Source organism: Hemicordylus capensis, chromosome 3 (assembly GCF_027244095.1).
Source record: "Hemicordylus capensis ecotype Gifberg chromosome 3, rHemCap1.1.pri, whole genome shotgun sequence".
NCBI classification, from domain to species: Eukaryota; Metazoa; Chordata; class Lepidosauria; order Squamata; family Cordylidae; genus Hemicordylus; species Hemicordylus capensis.
The window spans coordinates 130,362,567-130,381,433 of NC_069659.1; the positions used below are offsets into that span (position 1 = coordinate 130,362,567).

Consider the following 18,867-nt stretch of genomic DNA (forward strand, 5'->3'; position numbering starts at 1 on the left):
TTAGTTTAAAGTTAAACATACATTATGGAATAAGCAACAAAAGGGTCAGAATGCCTCATTCAGTCACATTTGTTCTGTATAGTAATTTTGTACACAAAAACTCCCTTTAGATTAAATAAACAAAAAGTCCCAGTGCAGCTAAAGCACACCAGATGTTGAAATTATACTGATAGTGAAAGAAGCTGTACTGTAGACAAACATGTGTCCACTGTTTTTAATGTGTTAGTCTGACTTTGATGAGCATAGCGTCTTAAAAATGAATAACATAATTCCCTTCTTAGTAAACTGTATATTATAAAAAGGTACCATTGTTATTAAGCTTGGAACACATTAGGGGCACAGCTAGCCAAAGCTAAGCTCTTTAACTCACCCTTTGAAATCAAAGGGACATAAAACATGTGCTTAACTTTCTCTCATTGAAATCAAAGGGATTTAACAGTGCTTCTTTTGACTGGATTATGCTCTATACAAGGAAAGGGTGAACACAGACATAACATTTTAAGAGGGACAGAGGCAGTTTGATAGTGACATTACTGATTCCAAAATACATGTCCCAGGGTGAACTTTGGGGGCGGGGTGGGGTCCTGCAGGTTTTTGGTATAGTTTGGGTCAAGAAAAGCCAGCAGTGGTGGGCATGTATTAAGTATCTGTGACATAACCAATACACCTCCAACAGTTTCCAGATCATTTTTGCAAGCATTTTCAAAATATAGGATGTTTTTGGTTTTTTGTAAAGAAGAGGATGAACATATAAATTTAAGCGTGTTTAAAAAAAAAAAGAATTGGATAGCCTGCCTGAAGTATGAAGGGAGGGGCAAAGACTTAGGGTTGATACTTCCTTGCCATAGGAAGCTTACTGATCTAGCATCTGATTTGCTGGTGTATACGTTTATAACACTTGAGTACAAAACTGAATTCATTTCACTGGTGAATAACCTTAAATTACAGCATCTGTTTTACCCAAGCTTTGACAGACCTGTTTTGACTTTTGGTGTGCCAAGACCCGCCCCCACCCCCATATTTCAAAGTTGTCTTTTTCAGTTCATAGTTGTCATTTCCCGCAAATCTATGTGTGGCAAATTTGCCATTTAGTAAGGTCTCCCCTGTGAGTTTAGACCAAATGTGTTTACTCCTCAGATGCATGTTGGCAAGCTCACTACTGGTTTTGTACATTTTGTGACTGTTGTTAGAAAGTATTATATGGGTCTTTGTACCCCTTGGCTTAAAAAGAAGGGAGCTTTTTGATCTGTACTGATAATGTTGCTATAATCCTTAGAAGATATCATAAAGTAACCACAAGAAATGTTCTTAAGGACATTTTGCCTTTTTTGTAATTTAATGTTGAATATATCCAAAGGTGGGCCTTTTCTTCTTCAGAATCTTGTTTCTCTTCGCTACTGATATCTGATAGCGCCCTTGATCTTCCTAAAATTGCAGTTTTCTGCTTTTGATTTTTTCCCCTTAAACACAGAACTACACTTATAATTTCCCAATCTCATCAAATGTGATCTAGTTTGATGAAAGACTGGTGAAACCTGGAAATGGGAAGAAACCAGGTGAGATCATGATGTAGCAAAGTAAAGAAAATCTTCCCAATCACTGGGTAGTTTCTAATATAATTCCTCATCTTTTTCAACAGACTGCTGCCTAAAAGATACACACCATCTTATGCTTAAAAATATTTATCATATTTTGCCCATTTCAAATTCCTAAAGCACCATGTGCTTTAGAATTCAGAGCAGCATGCAAATGTTCCATTCCCATATTAAATGTTCCTCTCTCATGGACTATAAACAAACAAATCAAAATTTCACAGCAGGGCTAAATAGGAGAAATGACCTTAATTAGATAAATATAAAAGATTTTACACATTTTACAGAAGTGTTGATTTCTTCACACCTCTCATTTCCTTCCAATGTGCCTAAATAGGGCATTAATCAGGAGCACAGTGCCCGATGATGTATATGTCCTTAATAAGTAATGTTTGTTTTTTAAATCTTCACTTTAAGAAACAACACATTACAGGTTGCATATATGTGAGCTGCACAGTATGTTGAAGGCAAGGCTAATGAAGGCAGGGCAGTAAAATTAGTCCCTGCAAAGCCATACCCTAGGTCAGCAGGGCCAAATTGAGTGACCACCCTCAGGCATCAGTTTGGGGGTTCAATTAAAGAGTGGAAATTTGTGATTGTTTAATGTATTATCATACTTTATGGGAGACTTTAATCTTCAGAGGCCAGCAGTCTTGGGTCATCCAGAGGTTGAAGCATACCACTGGCCAGGGGCGTAACTACCATTAGGCAAGGGGAGGCAGTCATCTTGGGGCCCCACTGTCTTGAGGGGCACCCCAGAGGCACATCACATGACTCCCCACCCGCCCATGTTTATGACTCCCCACCCGCCCTATGAATTATGTTGAGTCTCTTGGAGATCAGCAGGAGCAGAGAGTAAAAAAACTAGACTCAATGTGAACTAGATGTTCACCGTATTCATAGTGGGGATGTGAGTGTGAGTGCACTATATATTGTGAAGTGAGTTTGTTTGTGTATATCAGCGAGGGGCCCACTTTAAAATCTTGTCTCTGGGCCCCCTCCAACCTTGCTACGCCCCTGCCACTGGCTATAGTGGCTACAGGAGCTGACAGGAACTCACTCAGGGCTAGTTGAAACATCACTGTGTGGAGGCGGTGGTTAGATATCTGTGGGGACCATCATGACTTAGAGGGAAAAGCAGAGGGCAGAACTAAGGAGTAGAGCCAGGGGGACACTAAGGAGGGGAAGGTGAGTTATTGTTTTCCTGTAAGAGCCTTTGGGAATGACGGGTTGTAGATGTTAGAAAGAAAGAAAACCCCAGCAGAAGCGTTGCAAGCGTTTTTTGTTTCAAACATGCTGTTGTACTCCACCACCATCTCTTAACCAGCCCACAGTCACCACTGATGATGCCAAAGGCTGAATTCAGGGTGAGGGTGACTGCAAGCGTGCTTGGATGGGTTTGTGTCAGTCAGACGCAGAGGAGCTTCCCGCAGCTGTCAAGGCCAGGTAGAAGTCCAGTGCTCTCCGAACAGGGCCCAACTCCGGGCCGCTCATTCATCTCTCTCCACTCCGCCCCTCCCCCACCGGGGAATGCGGGGACGGGGAGGTGGCCCCGCGCTTTCAGGAGCCTCTCCGCACAAGCTTCACCTGTGGCTGCTGCTGCTGCTGCTGCTGCTTGCCCTGGGCCGTGCTTGGCTTGGCGCGCGGGGCTCCACCCGGCTCGCGCGCTTGAGTGTGCACACCAAATTGGCACCGTCGCCAGCAGCCTCCGTGGAGGCGGCAGCGGCAGCGGCGCTGAGGAGGAAAAAGCTTTTGGAGATTCCTAGCGAGGTGGCTGCAGCCGGGCAAAGGCGTCTGGTCAGAAAGGCTCGCGGGTGCCTCCGTGGCATGGACGCCGTCCAGAGCCGACAAGAATCTCCCCGAGGGAGGAGGAGGAGGAGGCGCCCGTTGGAGCCCCGCGGCCGCAGCTCGCCAGTGCCCTGAGCGCCAAGTGCGAGCTGTAGCGCGGCGCAGTGCTCTCCCTCCCCGGGCTAGGCAGGCAACGGGCGGGCTCTTCGTCGAGGAGGGGGGAAGCTCTCCTCAGTCTCCCTCCTCGAGACGAGCTTCGCCACAGCCTCCTGTGCGGGGAGGGGGGGGGGAGAAGAGTCGGAGGAGGGGAAGAAGGGAAGGGGACTGTCGCCTCCGCCTCTTCCTCATCGGCTCTTGGGCAGCCGGAACCGCACGCGGCGGCGGCTGCTGCGGCGGCGGCGGCGGCAAAGAAGCCCGGAGCGGAGGGATGTGGGGCTTTGGGGGAGGCAGGCTCTTCGGCATCTTCTCCGCTCCTGTCCTGGTGGCCGTGGTCTGTTGCGCCCAGAGGTAGGAGCGGCGCCTGGTGGGGAGGGGAGGGGACACAGGGAGGGAGGGCTGCGTCGTGCTGCCTGAGGATCCAAACTGACCAGAGCTTTCCTGCCCCTTTCTCAACCTCTTTGCCTCCCTTGTCTTTTCTTTCTTCGCCTAACTCCTCTTACGCCTCTTCTGCCTTCTCTTCTTCCCCTCCCTCCCCTCCTCTTACACTTATTTCGTAAACCATTACTTCACTTTTCTATTTCTCCATGATCTTTTCATATCCCCTGCACCATTTCCGCCCCTTTCCCTTCAAACTCCTTCTTTCCACAGTGTGAATGATCCTGGGAACATGTCCTTCGTGAAAGAGACTGTGGATAAATTGTTGAAGGGCTACGACATTCGCCTAAGACCGGATTTTGGAGGTGAGAGGTCGTGTGTAGGCTCCTTTGCGCACTGTGTTCGTGTGTGCGCGTGTGTTGTATGTTTCTGTGAATTTGTCTGTCTTTGATTCTGGGTATGGTTGAAGGAAGGCTTCTGATGAGGGAAAACAAATTGCTAACAATTCTGTGGAGAAGTGATGCCGTCTCCTGTTCTCCATTAGGTCCTCCAGTGAATGTTGGGATGAACATAGACATTGCCAGTATCGACATGGTGTCTGAAGTCAACATGGTGAGTAGGTCTCTGGTGACTTCAGAATGGAAATGGTTGGAGTGGTATTGTTTTGGAACTAAGACTTTTTGAAGAATTCTGTATTTTGGTTTTGGTAGTTATGCCTGAGGCAAGAACCTCGAGTTGTGTTCAGTGGCTTCAGCTTGGGGGATGTTGAAGAAAAGGCCCTTTCAGCAGCAGAGTGGATAGCTGGTGAAATACTCTTAAGTAGTAGCAAACCACTCTTAACTCTTTGGGTTAAAAGTTCTTGTGTATGCCTGAAACAAACATAGGGATCTTTTTCTAACCACGGACAGCCTGACCCTGTTATATGTTGTACCTCCTCCTCTAAGATGTTTTATGGCCACATACTTTGCTGCTGGGCAAAGAGCTCTTGTCGATTTGAGAAGTTGTAGTGCAGCAAAAGCCAGTATAATAGCTTTTGTACAATTTCACCAGCTATGGCTTGGGCATGCCATATGCAGTTAGTACTTGGATGTGGGTGTTCAGTTGATGGCAGCAGTGTAGACTCCTGCATGCTGCAGCTTTCTGAAGGGAATATTGTCAGATTTTAGAGTGCTGTCTCAGGTGCTGAAAGGGAACTTCTGTTGCCCAGATGCATCTGTTGTTCCTGCTGCTTGTTGGGCTTGCAGATGTCACCATAATCAGAGTTTTAAACTCCACTGCTTTTATTGTGTGTGAAAGAGGCATTACGCTGTCTAAATCATGACCTGGTTGTACTACCAAAAACCATGTGGTTTGTCACCACTGTGCAGTGTGTGACATTTCAAATAATATGTGCACCAATTGTGTTGAACAAAGAAACAAATCTGTTGCCCTGACTTCTTAATGAGCTAACTACATTAATGTTAAGTTAATTTCACTTTAATTTCATCATTGGTTGAATTTTGTGTGTGTATAAGGACTTAATGTATCATTTTAAATTGCTCCCCATTAGAGAAAAGATCTCCCTAACTACTGGGGATACTTACTTGTCCATAGTATGTGCAATAACAAATGTGAACAAGCAGTTTATTTGTCTTATTTTAAAGTCATAAGCTTTGCTTGTTGCAATGTTTCATTTATGAGCACAAACAGGTCTTAATATTTCTAGAAGACTTCATGTAAGAAAAACCACAACATAAATATGAAACACTGCTTATATCTAATACTCCCACTTTAATATAAATACATTTACTGGTTGAGTTTTGTTTTGTTGTTCATACAAATGAATAGTAATAAACATGTTGGATAGTCTACTGCTTTGAAATAATCAAAACAAATATATGTGATGTTTTAACAAACAGCTACAAAGCTGGATTAAAAAAAATTTAATAGATTTTCCTTTTGTAGTGCTTTATCAGAGCAAGAGGTGTGTATGTTGTACTTATTTGACCCAATAGATTACTGTAGTTATAATAAAACAATTAGGATAAAATAATATGTAGTTGCTTGGGTGTTTCTTGTGCAGAAGAAACAAACTGCTACTTGGTTCAAAAGTGTCAGCACATAAATTGTTGATGAGTAGCTAACAATATTATCATGGTTTATTACTGAATCACATATATTTTCATATCCCAAAATGATTTCAAAGTTTCAGGTATTTTAAGTTTAACAGTGAGGTTATACATTCTTTGTATTTCTGTAGTTCTTCAGTGATACATGATGGTCTGAAATAACCTAGGTGGCAAGCATTTTTATGAACCTATCTCAGATGTGACACTGGTTTTTAACAAGTTGTTAAGCATATGTGCCCTAGGAAATCATCACTTGTGGTCTCTGCTCCTTTCCATTTTGCTGTTTCACATTTAACATATTTATCCTGACCATATTTTCTTGGAAATTAGGAGCCTTTTGGATGTGGAATGGGACATGTGGAATGGGACACAAGGAATGGGAACCACAAGTTCCCAAAGGCCACACTTCTTGCCCTTCCTGTTCTACCACATCTGAAACCGCTCTCTTTTTCATCAATTTTATTGAGACTTGCTTCCAAGGAAAGTACTGTATGTGCAGAACTGCAGCTTTAGGAACTAGTAGTTTGGCCAGTTTTAGATGCCTGCTTTTGAGTAGATGTTTACTATTCTTCAGCCTCAGGAAATGCTGGTGTGTATTTTCTTGTAGAGTTGTTCACAAAAAGATAGCTGTTGCCTTTCTGAAATATCTAGCTACAAAGGAAATTAACAGGAAATAAATCACATGAGAGTAATTGTTTGGAGAGTAATGCAAACTTAAATGGTTGTTCTGTGCCCTCAGTTACTGTCAGCTCAGGGCGGAACTGGATGTTATCTTGACAGGCACATGGTCCCAGCCCTGCATTTGCTGAGATAATGGGAATTCAGGAGTAGGGAGGCATGTACCAGAGAGAAAAAATGGATGGAAGGGAAGGATGCTTAACTCCTCCCAAACATGCCAGTTTTCAGCTGCAAAAGCTCCAGACTATTTCTACCCCAAATGGACTGGCTCTATAATCCATTTGGCGGCAGGGGTGGGGTATCTTCTTTCCCTTTTCTGGCATTTTGGGATCACATTATCTTTATGTTAAAGGTGTGTTCCACATATTTAATGATCCAGACCTCCTCTTTTCCCTAGACCTCATTTCTGTAGTTGTGCCTGCACAATCCATAAACACTCTTTAAAAAAAAAAAAAAAGTTACTCCTTTCAACACAGCTGAGGTGGGGGAAAGAGTGCTGATTGGATTGTATTCTAATTATTTATCCCTTGTTTAAGAAAACAGTGCATTAGATGTCAACATAGGATGTTGAAAAGAAGTATATGCAAGATAATAGAGAATACAAATGTATTTCTTTTGGAAGTCAAATTCTACTATACTGTTGTAGGGGAAGTTATGATGCAATCATTAGACTCAGCCTAATTTGACTCTGAACTGAAATTATTCCTTATTTTCATCAGCCTCTACATGTTACCAAGATAAGAACTGGCATACTAGATCAGATCAAAGGTTCATCTAATCCATTACTCTGCAATATGGACAGCAACATATTCATGGGAAACTCACAGCAGGGCATGAATTTTGCTGCTGCAATTGGCTATACTTATAAGTGATTGAGGTCATTAATACAAGTGCAAACTGTGTTCTACCCAGGTTTGGGAGCTGTGTGTGCTCCCAATTTTTGGTTGTATGGGTGCAAACAATTAGGTAGAAGGAGGGAGAAGTAATTGTGTGGAAGCAAGGTAGGAGGAAAAGCTACCCAGATTATTGGTAGCTATCCTGGCTATTGGTCACTGTTGTTGGGGAATTATGGGAGCTGTACTCCAAAAACAGCTGGGAGGCCAAAGTTGATCAGGCCTGATCTAGCGAGACAAAGGCTGTACTCTGGAAAAGATCCTCTTTGTGATCAGGAAGGCTGGTTGCCCTTTGTCCTCGTTCATGGGGAGTGTCTCTTTTTGGGTACAGCATTTGTCTCTCCAGACACTGCAGACCAGGGCTGCACAACTTTGGCCCTCCAGATATTTCTGGATTACAACTTTCATAATCCTCAGCTACAGTGGCAAATAGTGAAGGATGATGGGAACTGGAGGCAAACATTTGCAGGAAGGCCAAATTGTGCAATCCTATTGTAGGCACTGTATCCATGGAGAGCAGGGGCAGGGATTGCTGGCATGAATCAGTGTGGGAGTGGGGTCTGCTGATATGCTCCTGTTGATGTAACCATCTGCAGTGACTGTGTACAACCACATACACACTGCAATGTGCAAACCTAAACTTATCACTAGAGCATGGCCAAGAAAAAGATACCAGGAATTGGCTTTTATGATAGATTGGATGAGTGTGGAGGAAGATGCTGTATCTTGTTAAAACCCCGAGGATGCAGAGTGTCTCTATTTTATAGAGATGTGTTGTACCTCTCCTTTCTTCTGTTACCATTATTGTCCCCATGTTGTGCCCCCTTCCCAAGTGATGTGCTTTGCTGCTTCCCATAGGATTGAATGGCTGCCATTTATGTAGGTAGAAGAAAATGAAAGGGCAGGTTGCAGCCCATTTACTTTTCTCTATGAGACATAACAGGAACCACTGAAAATCAAGTTTGCATCTTTCTGCATGGCCTCTTCTCTTCCATCTGCTTTGCTCCATTCTAACTTCTATTTACTTAGTGTGATGGAGCCCTGGGAATTTCCTTTTACTATGAGATTTCTGATAAATATGATTTCTTAACTACAGGCAATCTTATTTACTGGAAACTGTGCATTCATTAAAATTTACTGAATACTGTGCATTCATTAAAATGCACAACACTAGGATTTGCGATGACTAAAAACAAAAAAGAATATCTAAACACAGTTCAGTATTTATTGTGATTATGTACCAAGTACAGACAGACTTCTGGAGTGGTTTACACATGCAATTTGACTTTATTTATATTTGGTTGTTGAAGCTGTTTTTAAAACTAAAAGATATTTAACCAACATCTCCCCAAGACTTTCTGCTTGTCAGACCACATATTCATATCATGAAGCTTCAATGAAAAGAAAGATTATTGCTTGATTAAAACATTGTTTTTAGAATATAGTCAAAGCTTCTGAACCAATATATAGCCTGTCCAGATTAATAATCAGAAATCAGATTCACTTGACTGTGTGTTTTAAAATTTAACCTCAATAATTATTACAGATATCAGCTGACATCTAGAGCAAGCTACCAGTTCCAATCAGAGCAGGGACATGAGTGCCTGTCCCTGTGCTTTTGAAGTGCAGATGGTCTTGCACTCTAGCGCTGTAGCTCAGATATTTTTTGGAGCTTTCCTATGTTCCAGAAGTCCTCTATTAGAGTAGAAACACATTGCTTTACCTTCAGCAATGTGTTTCCTTTAGCAGCATGTTTCAGCAACATGCACTTCTGGAGCACGGCCAAGCTTCAGGAAGTATTTGCATTTTTGTGTGGGATTGCCTATGCAGGGACCACTGTCTGTGCAGGGACCTGAACTAACACAGCATGGGCACTTGTTGTATTCTATTTAGTAATCTTTTATGTTTTGTTGTTGAGAAGTTTGTCCCAGTGGGGGTCCTGTAGAATGTGGGGGGTGGGGTCAGGAAGGGCATTATCTATATATTTATTGCTCGTAGGTGTACCCGTTTTTAATCCCATGCGTGGCAGCTCTCACGAGAAGCTGCCGGACTAGCAACAGGACACAGAGAAAACGGCCGCTGGGGTGAGGAGGTGGCGGCAGGCCTGGCCCAGCTGCGGGGATGAGAAGGAGTTAGCGGCAAGCCCGGCCCGGCCACTGGGATGAGAAGGAGGCGGCAGCGGGCCCAGCCCAGCCACTGGGATGAGGAGGTGGCTGGGCTGCCAGGAGGAGGCAGCGGCGGGCCCGGCCACTGGGATGAGGAGGTGGCAGTGGGCCGGGCCAACCGCCAGAATGAGTAGGCGGCAGCAGGAGGGGACGGTCCGGCTTGAAAGCCAGCCAGAAACCACAGGTGGAGGGAGAAGCAGGCCAGACGGACCTGCACCTGGCCCAGCTAGTTTGTTTATTTAGTAATGAAAAATCGGTATTCTCAGCTATCAGAGTGGATAAATAAGGAGAAAGTACACAGCCTTGTCTTACTCCTTTGCCAATCTGGAACCAGTCTGTTTCATCATGTTCTGTCTGGACTGTGGATTCCTCTTCTGTGTATTGGTTTCTCATGAGAACAATGAAATGTTCTGGGACGCCCATTTTCCTAAGGATATTCTACAACTTGACATGGTTGTTGCAATCAAAGGCTTTTCAATGAAGCACATATTGACTTCTTTTTGGTATTCTTTAGCTTTCTCAGTTATCCAGTGTGCATCAGCAATAATGTCTCTTGTTCCTCTGCCTTTTCTGAAACTGGCTTGTACATCCGGCATTTCCCTTTCCACATAGGGCTCTAAACTGCATTGGATGATCCTGAGCATTATTTTGCTAGCATGTGAAATTAAGGATATTGTGTGATGGTTTGCACAATCTGTTAAACCTCCTTTCTTTGGTATGGGTATGTAGACGGACCTCTTCCAATCTGTTGACCACTGTGTTGTTCTCCAAATTTTCTGCCATAGAGTCAAGGTTAGAGCCTTGACTGATTCTTCTTCTGTTGCCTGCCATATTTCTGTAGCTATTCCACCAATTCCTGTAACCTTCCAACTTGGTAATGACCAGAGTGCTGATCTAACTTCATCTTCCCGTATTAGAGGTTCATGCAAGTAGGGAATATCTTCAAGAGTATCTTGGATGTTGATGTTCCTGCTATACAGATTTTCAGTATACTTCTATCTCTGTTTGATCTTCTCTTAATCAGTTACTACCTGTCTTTTGGCATCCCTTAACATAATTCAAGGTTGGAACCTCCTTCTGAGTTCAGGGATCTTTTTGAAAACTTTCCTTGTTTTCTGTGTCTGTTTCCATCCTCAAGGTCTTCACAGATGTCATTGTAGTACTGCTCCTTGTCCCTTCTAACAGCTTTCTGAAATTCCCTAATAAGTTCCTTCACAAGGTCTTTATCTTTCTTGACTTTGACTTCTCTCCTCTTCTTTGCAGTTTCCACCGTCTGTTCTGACATCCATTTTGCTTTTGTCTAATGTCATATGAAAGGTACTGTAGCTGCAGTAACAGTTATAGAATGGTCATAATGGCAGCCAAAACATCTTGCACTTTATATTTTTGTTTGTTAACAAACTTATTCTTCATCACAGACATTCTATAACTGTTACTGCAGCTATTGTACCTTTCATATAACATCAGAGCAGAAGGCAGAAGCCTAAATGTCATGTTGCATATGAATGGTTCTCTCCCCCACCCCCACCCCTGGTACCAGAACATGCAGTCAATTACAGTAAGTTTTTTTTTAATAAAGGCTAAGAATGGGTGGGAAAGTGGTACAGGATAGAGGAAATTGGGAAATACAGCAGCACAGGAATCCAGGTAACACATGGAGCCACTGCTTATAGAGAAAAGGTGTTCATATACATGTCCAGCCTATTATGTGTTTAAAAAAAAAAACTTATACAAATAGTCAAGGTATTAGTTTCATGGTAACACCAACCAATATCATTAAGCCTGATGTGATTTAATTTGGCAATGTACCAAGGTGTATGTTTGTGTGTAAGTAAGTTAAGTATAACTTGGAGTGGTGGTATAAATCTAAGGTAGTTAATTTAATAGAATAACATTTTGCCATTGAACTGGAGTACTTAAATCCAGATTCCAAGAGCTGGTCTTGTGGTAGCAAGCATGACTTGTCCCCTTAGCTAAGCAGTGTCTTCCCTGGTTGCATATGAAAGGGAGACTAGAAGTGTGAGCACTGTAAGATATTCACCTTAGGGGATGGAGCCACTCTGGGAAGAGCATCTAGGTTCCCTCCCTGACATCTCCAAGATAGGGCTGAGAGAGATTCTTGCCTGCAACCTTGGAGGTTGCCAGTCTGTGCAGACAATATTGCACTGGATGGACCAATGGTCTGACTCAGTTTCTTATGTTCCTATGTTCCTAAATGTGGAATCTCTGGGAGAAGAACTGATCTTGTGGTAGCAAGCATGATTTGTCCCCTAAGCTAAGCAGGGTCTGCCCTGGTTGCATATGAATGGTAGACTACATGTGTGAACACTCTAAGATATTCCCCTTAAGGTGTGGAGCCACTCTGGGAAGAGCATCTATGTTCCAAGTTCCCTCCCTGGCATCTCCAAGATAGGGCTGAGAGAGATTCCTGCCAGCAACCTTGGAGAAGCCACTGCCAGTCTGTGTAGACAATACTGAGCTAGATGGACCAATGGTCTGACTCAGAATATGGCAGCTTCCTATGTTCCTAAATGCAAATGTTTGATTTGTATTTCCAAATCCAAGTGTTGCAGCACTTATGAGATAATTACTGTTCTTTTGATGCTAACAAACATGAAAACATATATTTCCTTCCATTCCCCTGTGTATTTCTTGCTCTCCCTCTTAATTAGGATGTTAGAAATGAATAGCACAATATAAACAAGAAGTTACACATGATCTTAGAGAGGGCAATTCAAATTACGAAGCACATGGCTGACTTCAAGTTAGGGTGGTTGAGATGGCTGCCTGATTTGCTACTTAAACTATTCCTCAGGTGTATAAGAACAATACAGCTATCAGGCTCATAAAAATACTTTTATCTGAAAGGCTAAAACAGACTTACTAAAAAAAAGTGGAGCCACCTTTCTTGAGATTCTTCTCAGAATCTGAGAAGAATCTGTAGGATCTGTAGATATAAAGCTGTAGGTAGGATCTATTGGTATAAAGCGAGTTTCTAGCATTTCATCACACTGAAGCGTGGCAAAGAAAAAGAACCCAGATGCTGAGATATGCAGACAGGAACCAGTGTGCTTCTTGGTGTTTGATTTTCAAAAACTGTGCTCACTCGTATAGCCTTTCATCCTCTGCCCCCCTTTTCTGTATGTATAATTATATATTCTAAATAAGTGTTCTTTATGTAGAGAGGTGTATTATTATCATTATCCCGGATCCAGGATTCCCCCCGAAATAACCACTTGGGGAATGAGGCAGACAGTGGATGAGATAGCGTGGGAAGACCGTACAGCCTAGAACCTAGGTGACCCACTTTGCAAGGACTCCCTACACCAGGAAAACCAGAGGAACCTGAGCCAGCATTATTCACATGACATGAGGATACAGCCCTGCCTTCATCTTCTGAGTCAGAGGAGCTCCCAGAGGATCATCCAGCCCTAGTAGAGGTCCTCCAGTGCTCCCAGAGCCAGCAATTGATAAACCAGGGAACGCCCCTTTAAGTAAGAGACCTTTCCCCAGGGAAGAGAAGGGGTCAATTCACTCTGACTGGGCAGCAGCCGTAAATACTGGCAGTCTGCTCTAATCAGTTGCAGGAGCAACCTCTCTCTCCAATTCTCATTTTGCCTGGAGCTAGCTGAGATCCTGACCCATTCCCCCTCAGAATTGTCTGAGGTCTGTGTTCCTCCCAGATCCCTGCTGTGGAGGAAACCCTAGCTAGGCCTTAATGTAAAGCATTAAGTGAATTATGTATAGAAATCATGACCTTGATATAAATATCTTTATTTTAAATGTGGTAATGCTAGAATATCATGCATATGTTTTAATTTGGTTTCTTTAATACTTGGTTCTGGATATTGAGCTCAGAATGTGGTCTCTTAACATCTTATACATTCACTGATCATTATGGATTAGAACGAAATCTCTGCATTTCTATGTACTTCTCATGTAACTGCATTCGCAGAAGGGTAAGGTCATTAATTTGTGCCAATGATACCAGATATGACTGATGCCACCAAACATTATCTGAGCACAGCATGGAAATAAAATCTGGCAGATACGTAATGCTAGTCTCTGTGAAACTAACATTACAACTCCTTCTCTAGCTCAGATTTTAATTTGACCTGGAGAGAAATTTAAGCCCTGCTCCCCTTTACACAATCCCTGCCTCAAAGCCCTCATCTACTTTTTAAAATCTTTAATCTGAATATTAAGTGTGTCATAGCTTTGTGTTGTCTATTCAATAGCATAACAGTAAAATAAACAAAGTTAGAGTGCTTTATGTATTTGTATAGGTGAATATATTTTGAGATCTCATAAGACTGTCATAGACAAATCTCACATGAGAAAGTGGTTTAAAAAATTATGTAATCTTTACTGCTCATAAGAATTCTGTGTAACCAAAAGTAAGATCCCATCCTGCTGAGGTTGTGGGCAGTTAGTCACATATAATGGCCAATCCAGATTAATGGATGCTGCATGCACTGAATAACATTTTGTGTCTGCAATGGGGGGTGATTTTTCACCCGTTCTTTCTGCAGCACTCTGCACATCCTAAACATAGGTACTTAAGGGTCCTGCTGAGGGAAGGGCAAATGGATAGAAATTGCCTCTCTCTGTTGCATGTGTGAAACATTATTTGGTGCGCAAACATTAATATGGATGCCAGCAAATGATTAGTGGATTTAGATATGGATTCAGATATCTTTTCTCATGAAGGGGATGTGCATCCAGACATGCATTTACATTGGTAATGCATGTGGAAGGTTACTTATGCATACGCATCTGCTTGCTTGATTGGGGTGATTGATTTCACTATGAGAGTTAATACATGCTAAAATCTTTCATAGTTTCAGTGAACAGATGGAATTAGAACAAGCAAATAATTTATATATGCAGGTATTTCACAGGATTATTTTTTTAAATTGATGAATAATCTCCTACTGAAAACAGTTCATTTCATTTAAATATATTTGCTTATTACCAAAAACTCACTATAGTTGAGGAATGAATGTGCAGGTCAAGATCTTTGTGCAGAAACAGCAAGCCTTGCTGTATGCATGGCTGGCCGTATGCATGGCTGGCCTTCTCACTTCCTCTTGGTCAACAAGCACATGGCCTTCTCCTCTTCCAAAGCTGTGGCAATCAGTGTCTCCTACCTGCTGCCTGCCCCAAGCATGGAGCCCTCCTTGCCTACCTTGAACAGCAGCCAGTGCTCTTGCAATCCAGCTTATTCGTGCAATACCACTTCATTAAAAAAATGGGAATCCATTCACCTACATGATTATTTATTTATTTATTTATTTATTTATTTATTTCAATTTCTATTCCAAAAATAGCTCAGGGTGGTTTACACAGAGAAATAATAAACGATGAAGCTGAATGAGGAGGAGGCATACCCAGGAGAACTCAGAGTAGGGAAACAGGAGTCAGAAAGGATGATATAATAGCAGAGAAGAGATGGACAGCAGTAGTGGGCTCTGGCCCAGGGGGCAAGATTGCTATGATGCATTCACTGAACCAGTTTTGTTTAGGTGCCATGGTTAAATTTCTAGGTGCGATGGCAAGCTGGTAGAGCTCTGGCCTATTGAACATAAGCAAAAGTCTACCTAGAGATCACTTTAAGTTATTCACCACGGAGTTTGATTTCTAGAGACAGAGCAGTTCCAAACTTTATGGTGGGCAGGCAGAGGCATCCCAGAAAGGGGTGGTTTGTTTGTGGTTTGTTTGTGTGATTTCCTAATAAACCTGAAAGGGTGGGTGGGGTGGTTAGTAGCATTTTGTGAAGGAAAATGCTCAATCTGGGTGGTAAACCGTTGTTTGGAGAAGGAGCAGCAGCTACCCCAGGGTATAATTTAAAGCGTTCTCCATGTGAGTTATTCATTTGTGTTCACTGGCCTAGATGGTTAACATTAAATTCTGTTTCCTAGTACTAAGTTCTTACTAGCACAATGAGTGACAATGCTGATCTGGGATGGAGTCACCCAGCACATGTGTCTAAGAGTTTTTTAAAGTGAGGAGGCAGCACTAGGGATGTGCATGGTACTGGCTTTGCTGTTTCAGCTTGAATTCAGACTGGATTTGAGCCAACCTGGCCCAGCCATCAAGCATGCTGAGTTGGCTTGCGGGCTGGCTTGGAGGGGGTATATTTGTGAAGGGGAATCTGGTGAGGATTCCCCTTTACAAGTAAAGGGAATTCTCTACTCTAAATGGGGGGCTGAGGGAAAGTAGTATTTACCTTAATAATTAATGTGGTAGAGGTGGCTTCGGTGGAGACATTGGAAGTGGCGGAGACATCAGAGGTAGGGGTGGGGGCTCCTCCAACCCCCCTGCCAGCCTCCCAAATGAAAGTCTGGGCTGGTTGTGGCCCAGTTCGGGATGCTGTGCATGTGCAGAGACCATTTGCGTCACCACACGATTTGCATGGTGATGCATTTGGGAGGCCGGGGTATTGGAGGAGCCACCACCACCACCACCACCACCACCACCACCACCACCTCCAATGGTTTTGGTGTGGGGGCTGCATTGGCTGCTTCTACCATCCCCGCCACTTTAATAATTAAAGTAAATACTACTTTCCCTCCCCACCTTTATTTATTATTATTTCCCTGCATTTAGTGTAGGGAATTTCCTTTACTTGTAAAGGGGAATCTTCGTTCGATTCCCCTTTACAAGTTTACCCCCCGAGCAAGCCCATGCAGGTGAGGTCCAGTTTGAACCAGGGGGTGGTCCGGTTCGAACACGGACCAACACCCCCCTTTGGGAGCCAGTCTGGTTCAAATTAGGACTGCCCAAACAGTAGTCCCTCTAATTTTTTTCATCTCTGTGAGGAATTAGTTTTGTTCTGGGTGGCAGTACCAAGGCACTGTGTGTACACATGCATTCAGAGTGGATCTAAAAGTAATTGAGGGGACATCAGAAAACTTGTGAGTGTGTGCACGTGTGCACGCATGAGAGGGAACAGTGTGCCCTAACTGAGTCGGCTTGATGTTGAGCCTAGATTGCATTTCCCTGGTTCACACTTTCCTTAAAGAGAATTCTTGCTTTTGAACTGTTTATGTGAACCTTTCCAGAACTGGGTCTGTACCACCCCTTCCTGGAGTTCCCTGCCACACCTGCTGGGTTAAGACCAGAGATAAGGCTATCTCATTTTGGCTCAAACTCCACAAAGTCAGGAACCTGGAGCCTAAGATGAGCCAAGTGATCAGTAATGATGTTGTGTGATGTCACAAATTGTGCTCGCTCACAAATTGACCTCCACACACCAACACTTTTCCCTGGTCTTTGAGGCCCAAAGTGCTTGATACCAGCAAAGAACTGCTAATATTGTCTGGTCATTGACTGTATTTTAAATAAACATTTTTTTAAAACCCAGCAAAGATGTGCCATGCTGCCCACCAAAGGCAAGTTGTAAGAGAGCCCAATTTGTGACATTGCAGATCATCATTACAGATCAAGTGGCATGACTGTTGAGGCATCAGCCTTAGGCTCCAACTCCCTGAGTTTGTGGAGCTTGAGCCAAAATGAAATAGCCTTAACTCTGGTCTTAAACCAGAAGGTTTTTTGACAGTCTAATTTCCATGCTTTGGGAAAAGGAAATGTATCACTACAGTGTTGACAATCCAATACCCTTCCCAATATCACATTTAGTGTTGATTATAAAGAAACAGTGAATTGTATTGTATTCTATATATTCCTAAAACAGTTGCAGTATATTCTGCATTATAGTAGAGTCTTTCACTGTGATATACTACAGTATGTACTGTGTCTGGGAGCTGCATATGGAATGCTGGGAAGTGTAGTCCTTCCCAGCATTTCCCCCATAGAATTCAGTGAGAAACATGCTCTCTTGAAAGCCTGCAGGGATGACAGACCCCTTATTCCCATGGGAAGTGCATCCCACAACCTAGGGATGGCTAAAGAAAAGGTCCGACCCCAAGTTGCCACAGACAAACTGGTGGCACCCACAGATGGACCTCTCCTAATCATGCAGAAACAGGTACTCTGTCAGGTAACCTGGACATATGCCATTCAGGTATTTGAAAGGTAATAAATAGCAGTTTATATTTTTCATGGAAATGTACCAGCAGCCTAGGAACATAGGAAGCTGCCTTATACTGAATCAGACCATTGATCCCTCTAACCCAGTATTGTCTAAACCGGGGCTGCTCAAGTTTGGCCCTCCTGCAGATGTTGGCCTACAATTCCCATGATCCCTGGCTATTGGTCACTGTGACTGGGGATTATGGGAGCAGTGGTTCAAATACAGCTGGGGGGGCCTAAGTTGAGCAGGCCTGGTCTACACAGAGTGGCAGCAGCTTCTCCAAAGTTGCAAGCAGGAGTCTCTCTCAGCCCTATCTTGGAGAAGCCAGGGAGGGAACTTGGAACCTTTGGCATGCAAGCATGCAGATGCTCTTCTCAGAGCAGCCCCATCCCCTAAGTAGGGGTGTGCACAAAACCGGTCTGCCTGATTTGGTTCGAGTCTAAACCAAACTCGAACTGAACCGGGCATGTTTGGTTTTGTGGCATAGAAATGCCACGTTTTCGGGCTGTTCTGGCCTTTTTTCTGCTGGTGGTGGCCATTTTGGAGGCCACTGCACATGCTCCATGGCAATTTGTGTGGCCTAGGTCATGACCTGGTTTTTAAGGACTGCGCCTCAAAAAGCAGGGGATGGGGGAAAAGGTAACCTCCCAGGAAGCACCCAATGGGCCAGTGGGTGCTTCTTGGAGGGTTACCTTTCCCCCACCCCTCAATTTCAGGGGTGTTGTTCTTAAAGTCCAGGTCTGCAGCTGGCGTGTTTTCTAATAAGGATTATTGGTAAAATATTAGGTCAGTGCCAGCCCAATAACAATAGTGCTGGGAAGGCCACGTCAGCCTCCATTTTTTCTTTTTCTTTCTTTTTTCTTTTTTCTTTTACAAATTGTTATCTAATCGACATTGATCTGATAGTTCTGGTGCTGCACAGGCCTACTACACAGAGTGCATTGCAGTAATCAAGCCTGGATGTTACCAGCTGATGCACCACTATTTGTGGTCATTCTCTTCAAGTAGAGAGTGCAGCTGTGGTATGAAATATCTCTGATTATATGAAAGATGGTGGCAGTTATGAAATACCAT

The 18,867-nt window shown here is 43.3% G+C and overlaps 1 protein-coding gene across 2 annotated transcripts in view; it reads left to right on the top strand.

Annotated features, from left to right (window-relative positions):
* The first annotated feature begins 3,015 nt into the window (after positions 1-3,015).
* Positions 3,016-18,867, top strand: part of GABRB3 (gamma-aminobutyric acid type A receptor subunit beta3) — a 188,366-nt gene continuing 172,514 nt past the window's right edge. The window contains exons 1-3 of one of the 2 annotated variants that reach the window (XM_053311429.1): positions 3,016-3,038; positions 4,188-4,279; positions 4,459-4,526. In XM_053311429.1, the coding sequence (XP_053167404.1) occupies positions 4,207-4,279; positions 4,459-4,526 (141 nt within the window). In that variant the 5' untranslated portion in view covers positions 3,016-3,038; positions 4,188-4,206. Of the gene's footprint in view, positions 3,039-3,667; positions 3,888-4,187; positions 4,280-4,458; positions 4,527-18,867 lie in introns of those variants that run through there. The other variant, XM_053311428.1, reaches the window with a different exon arrangement.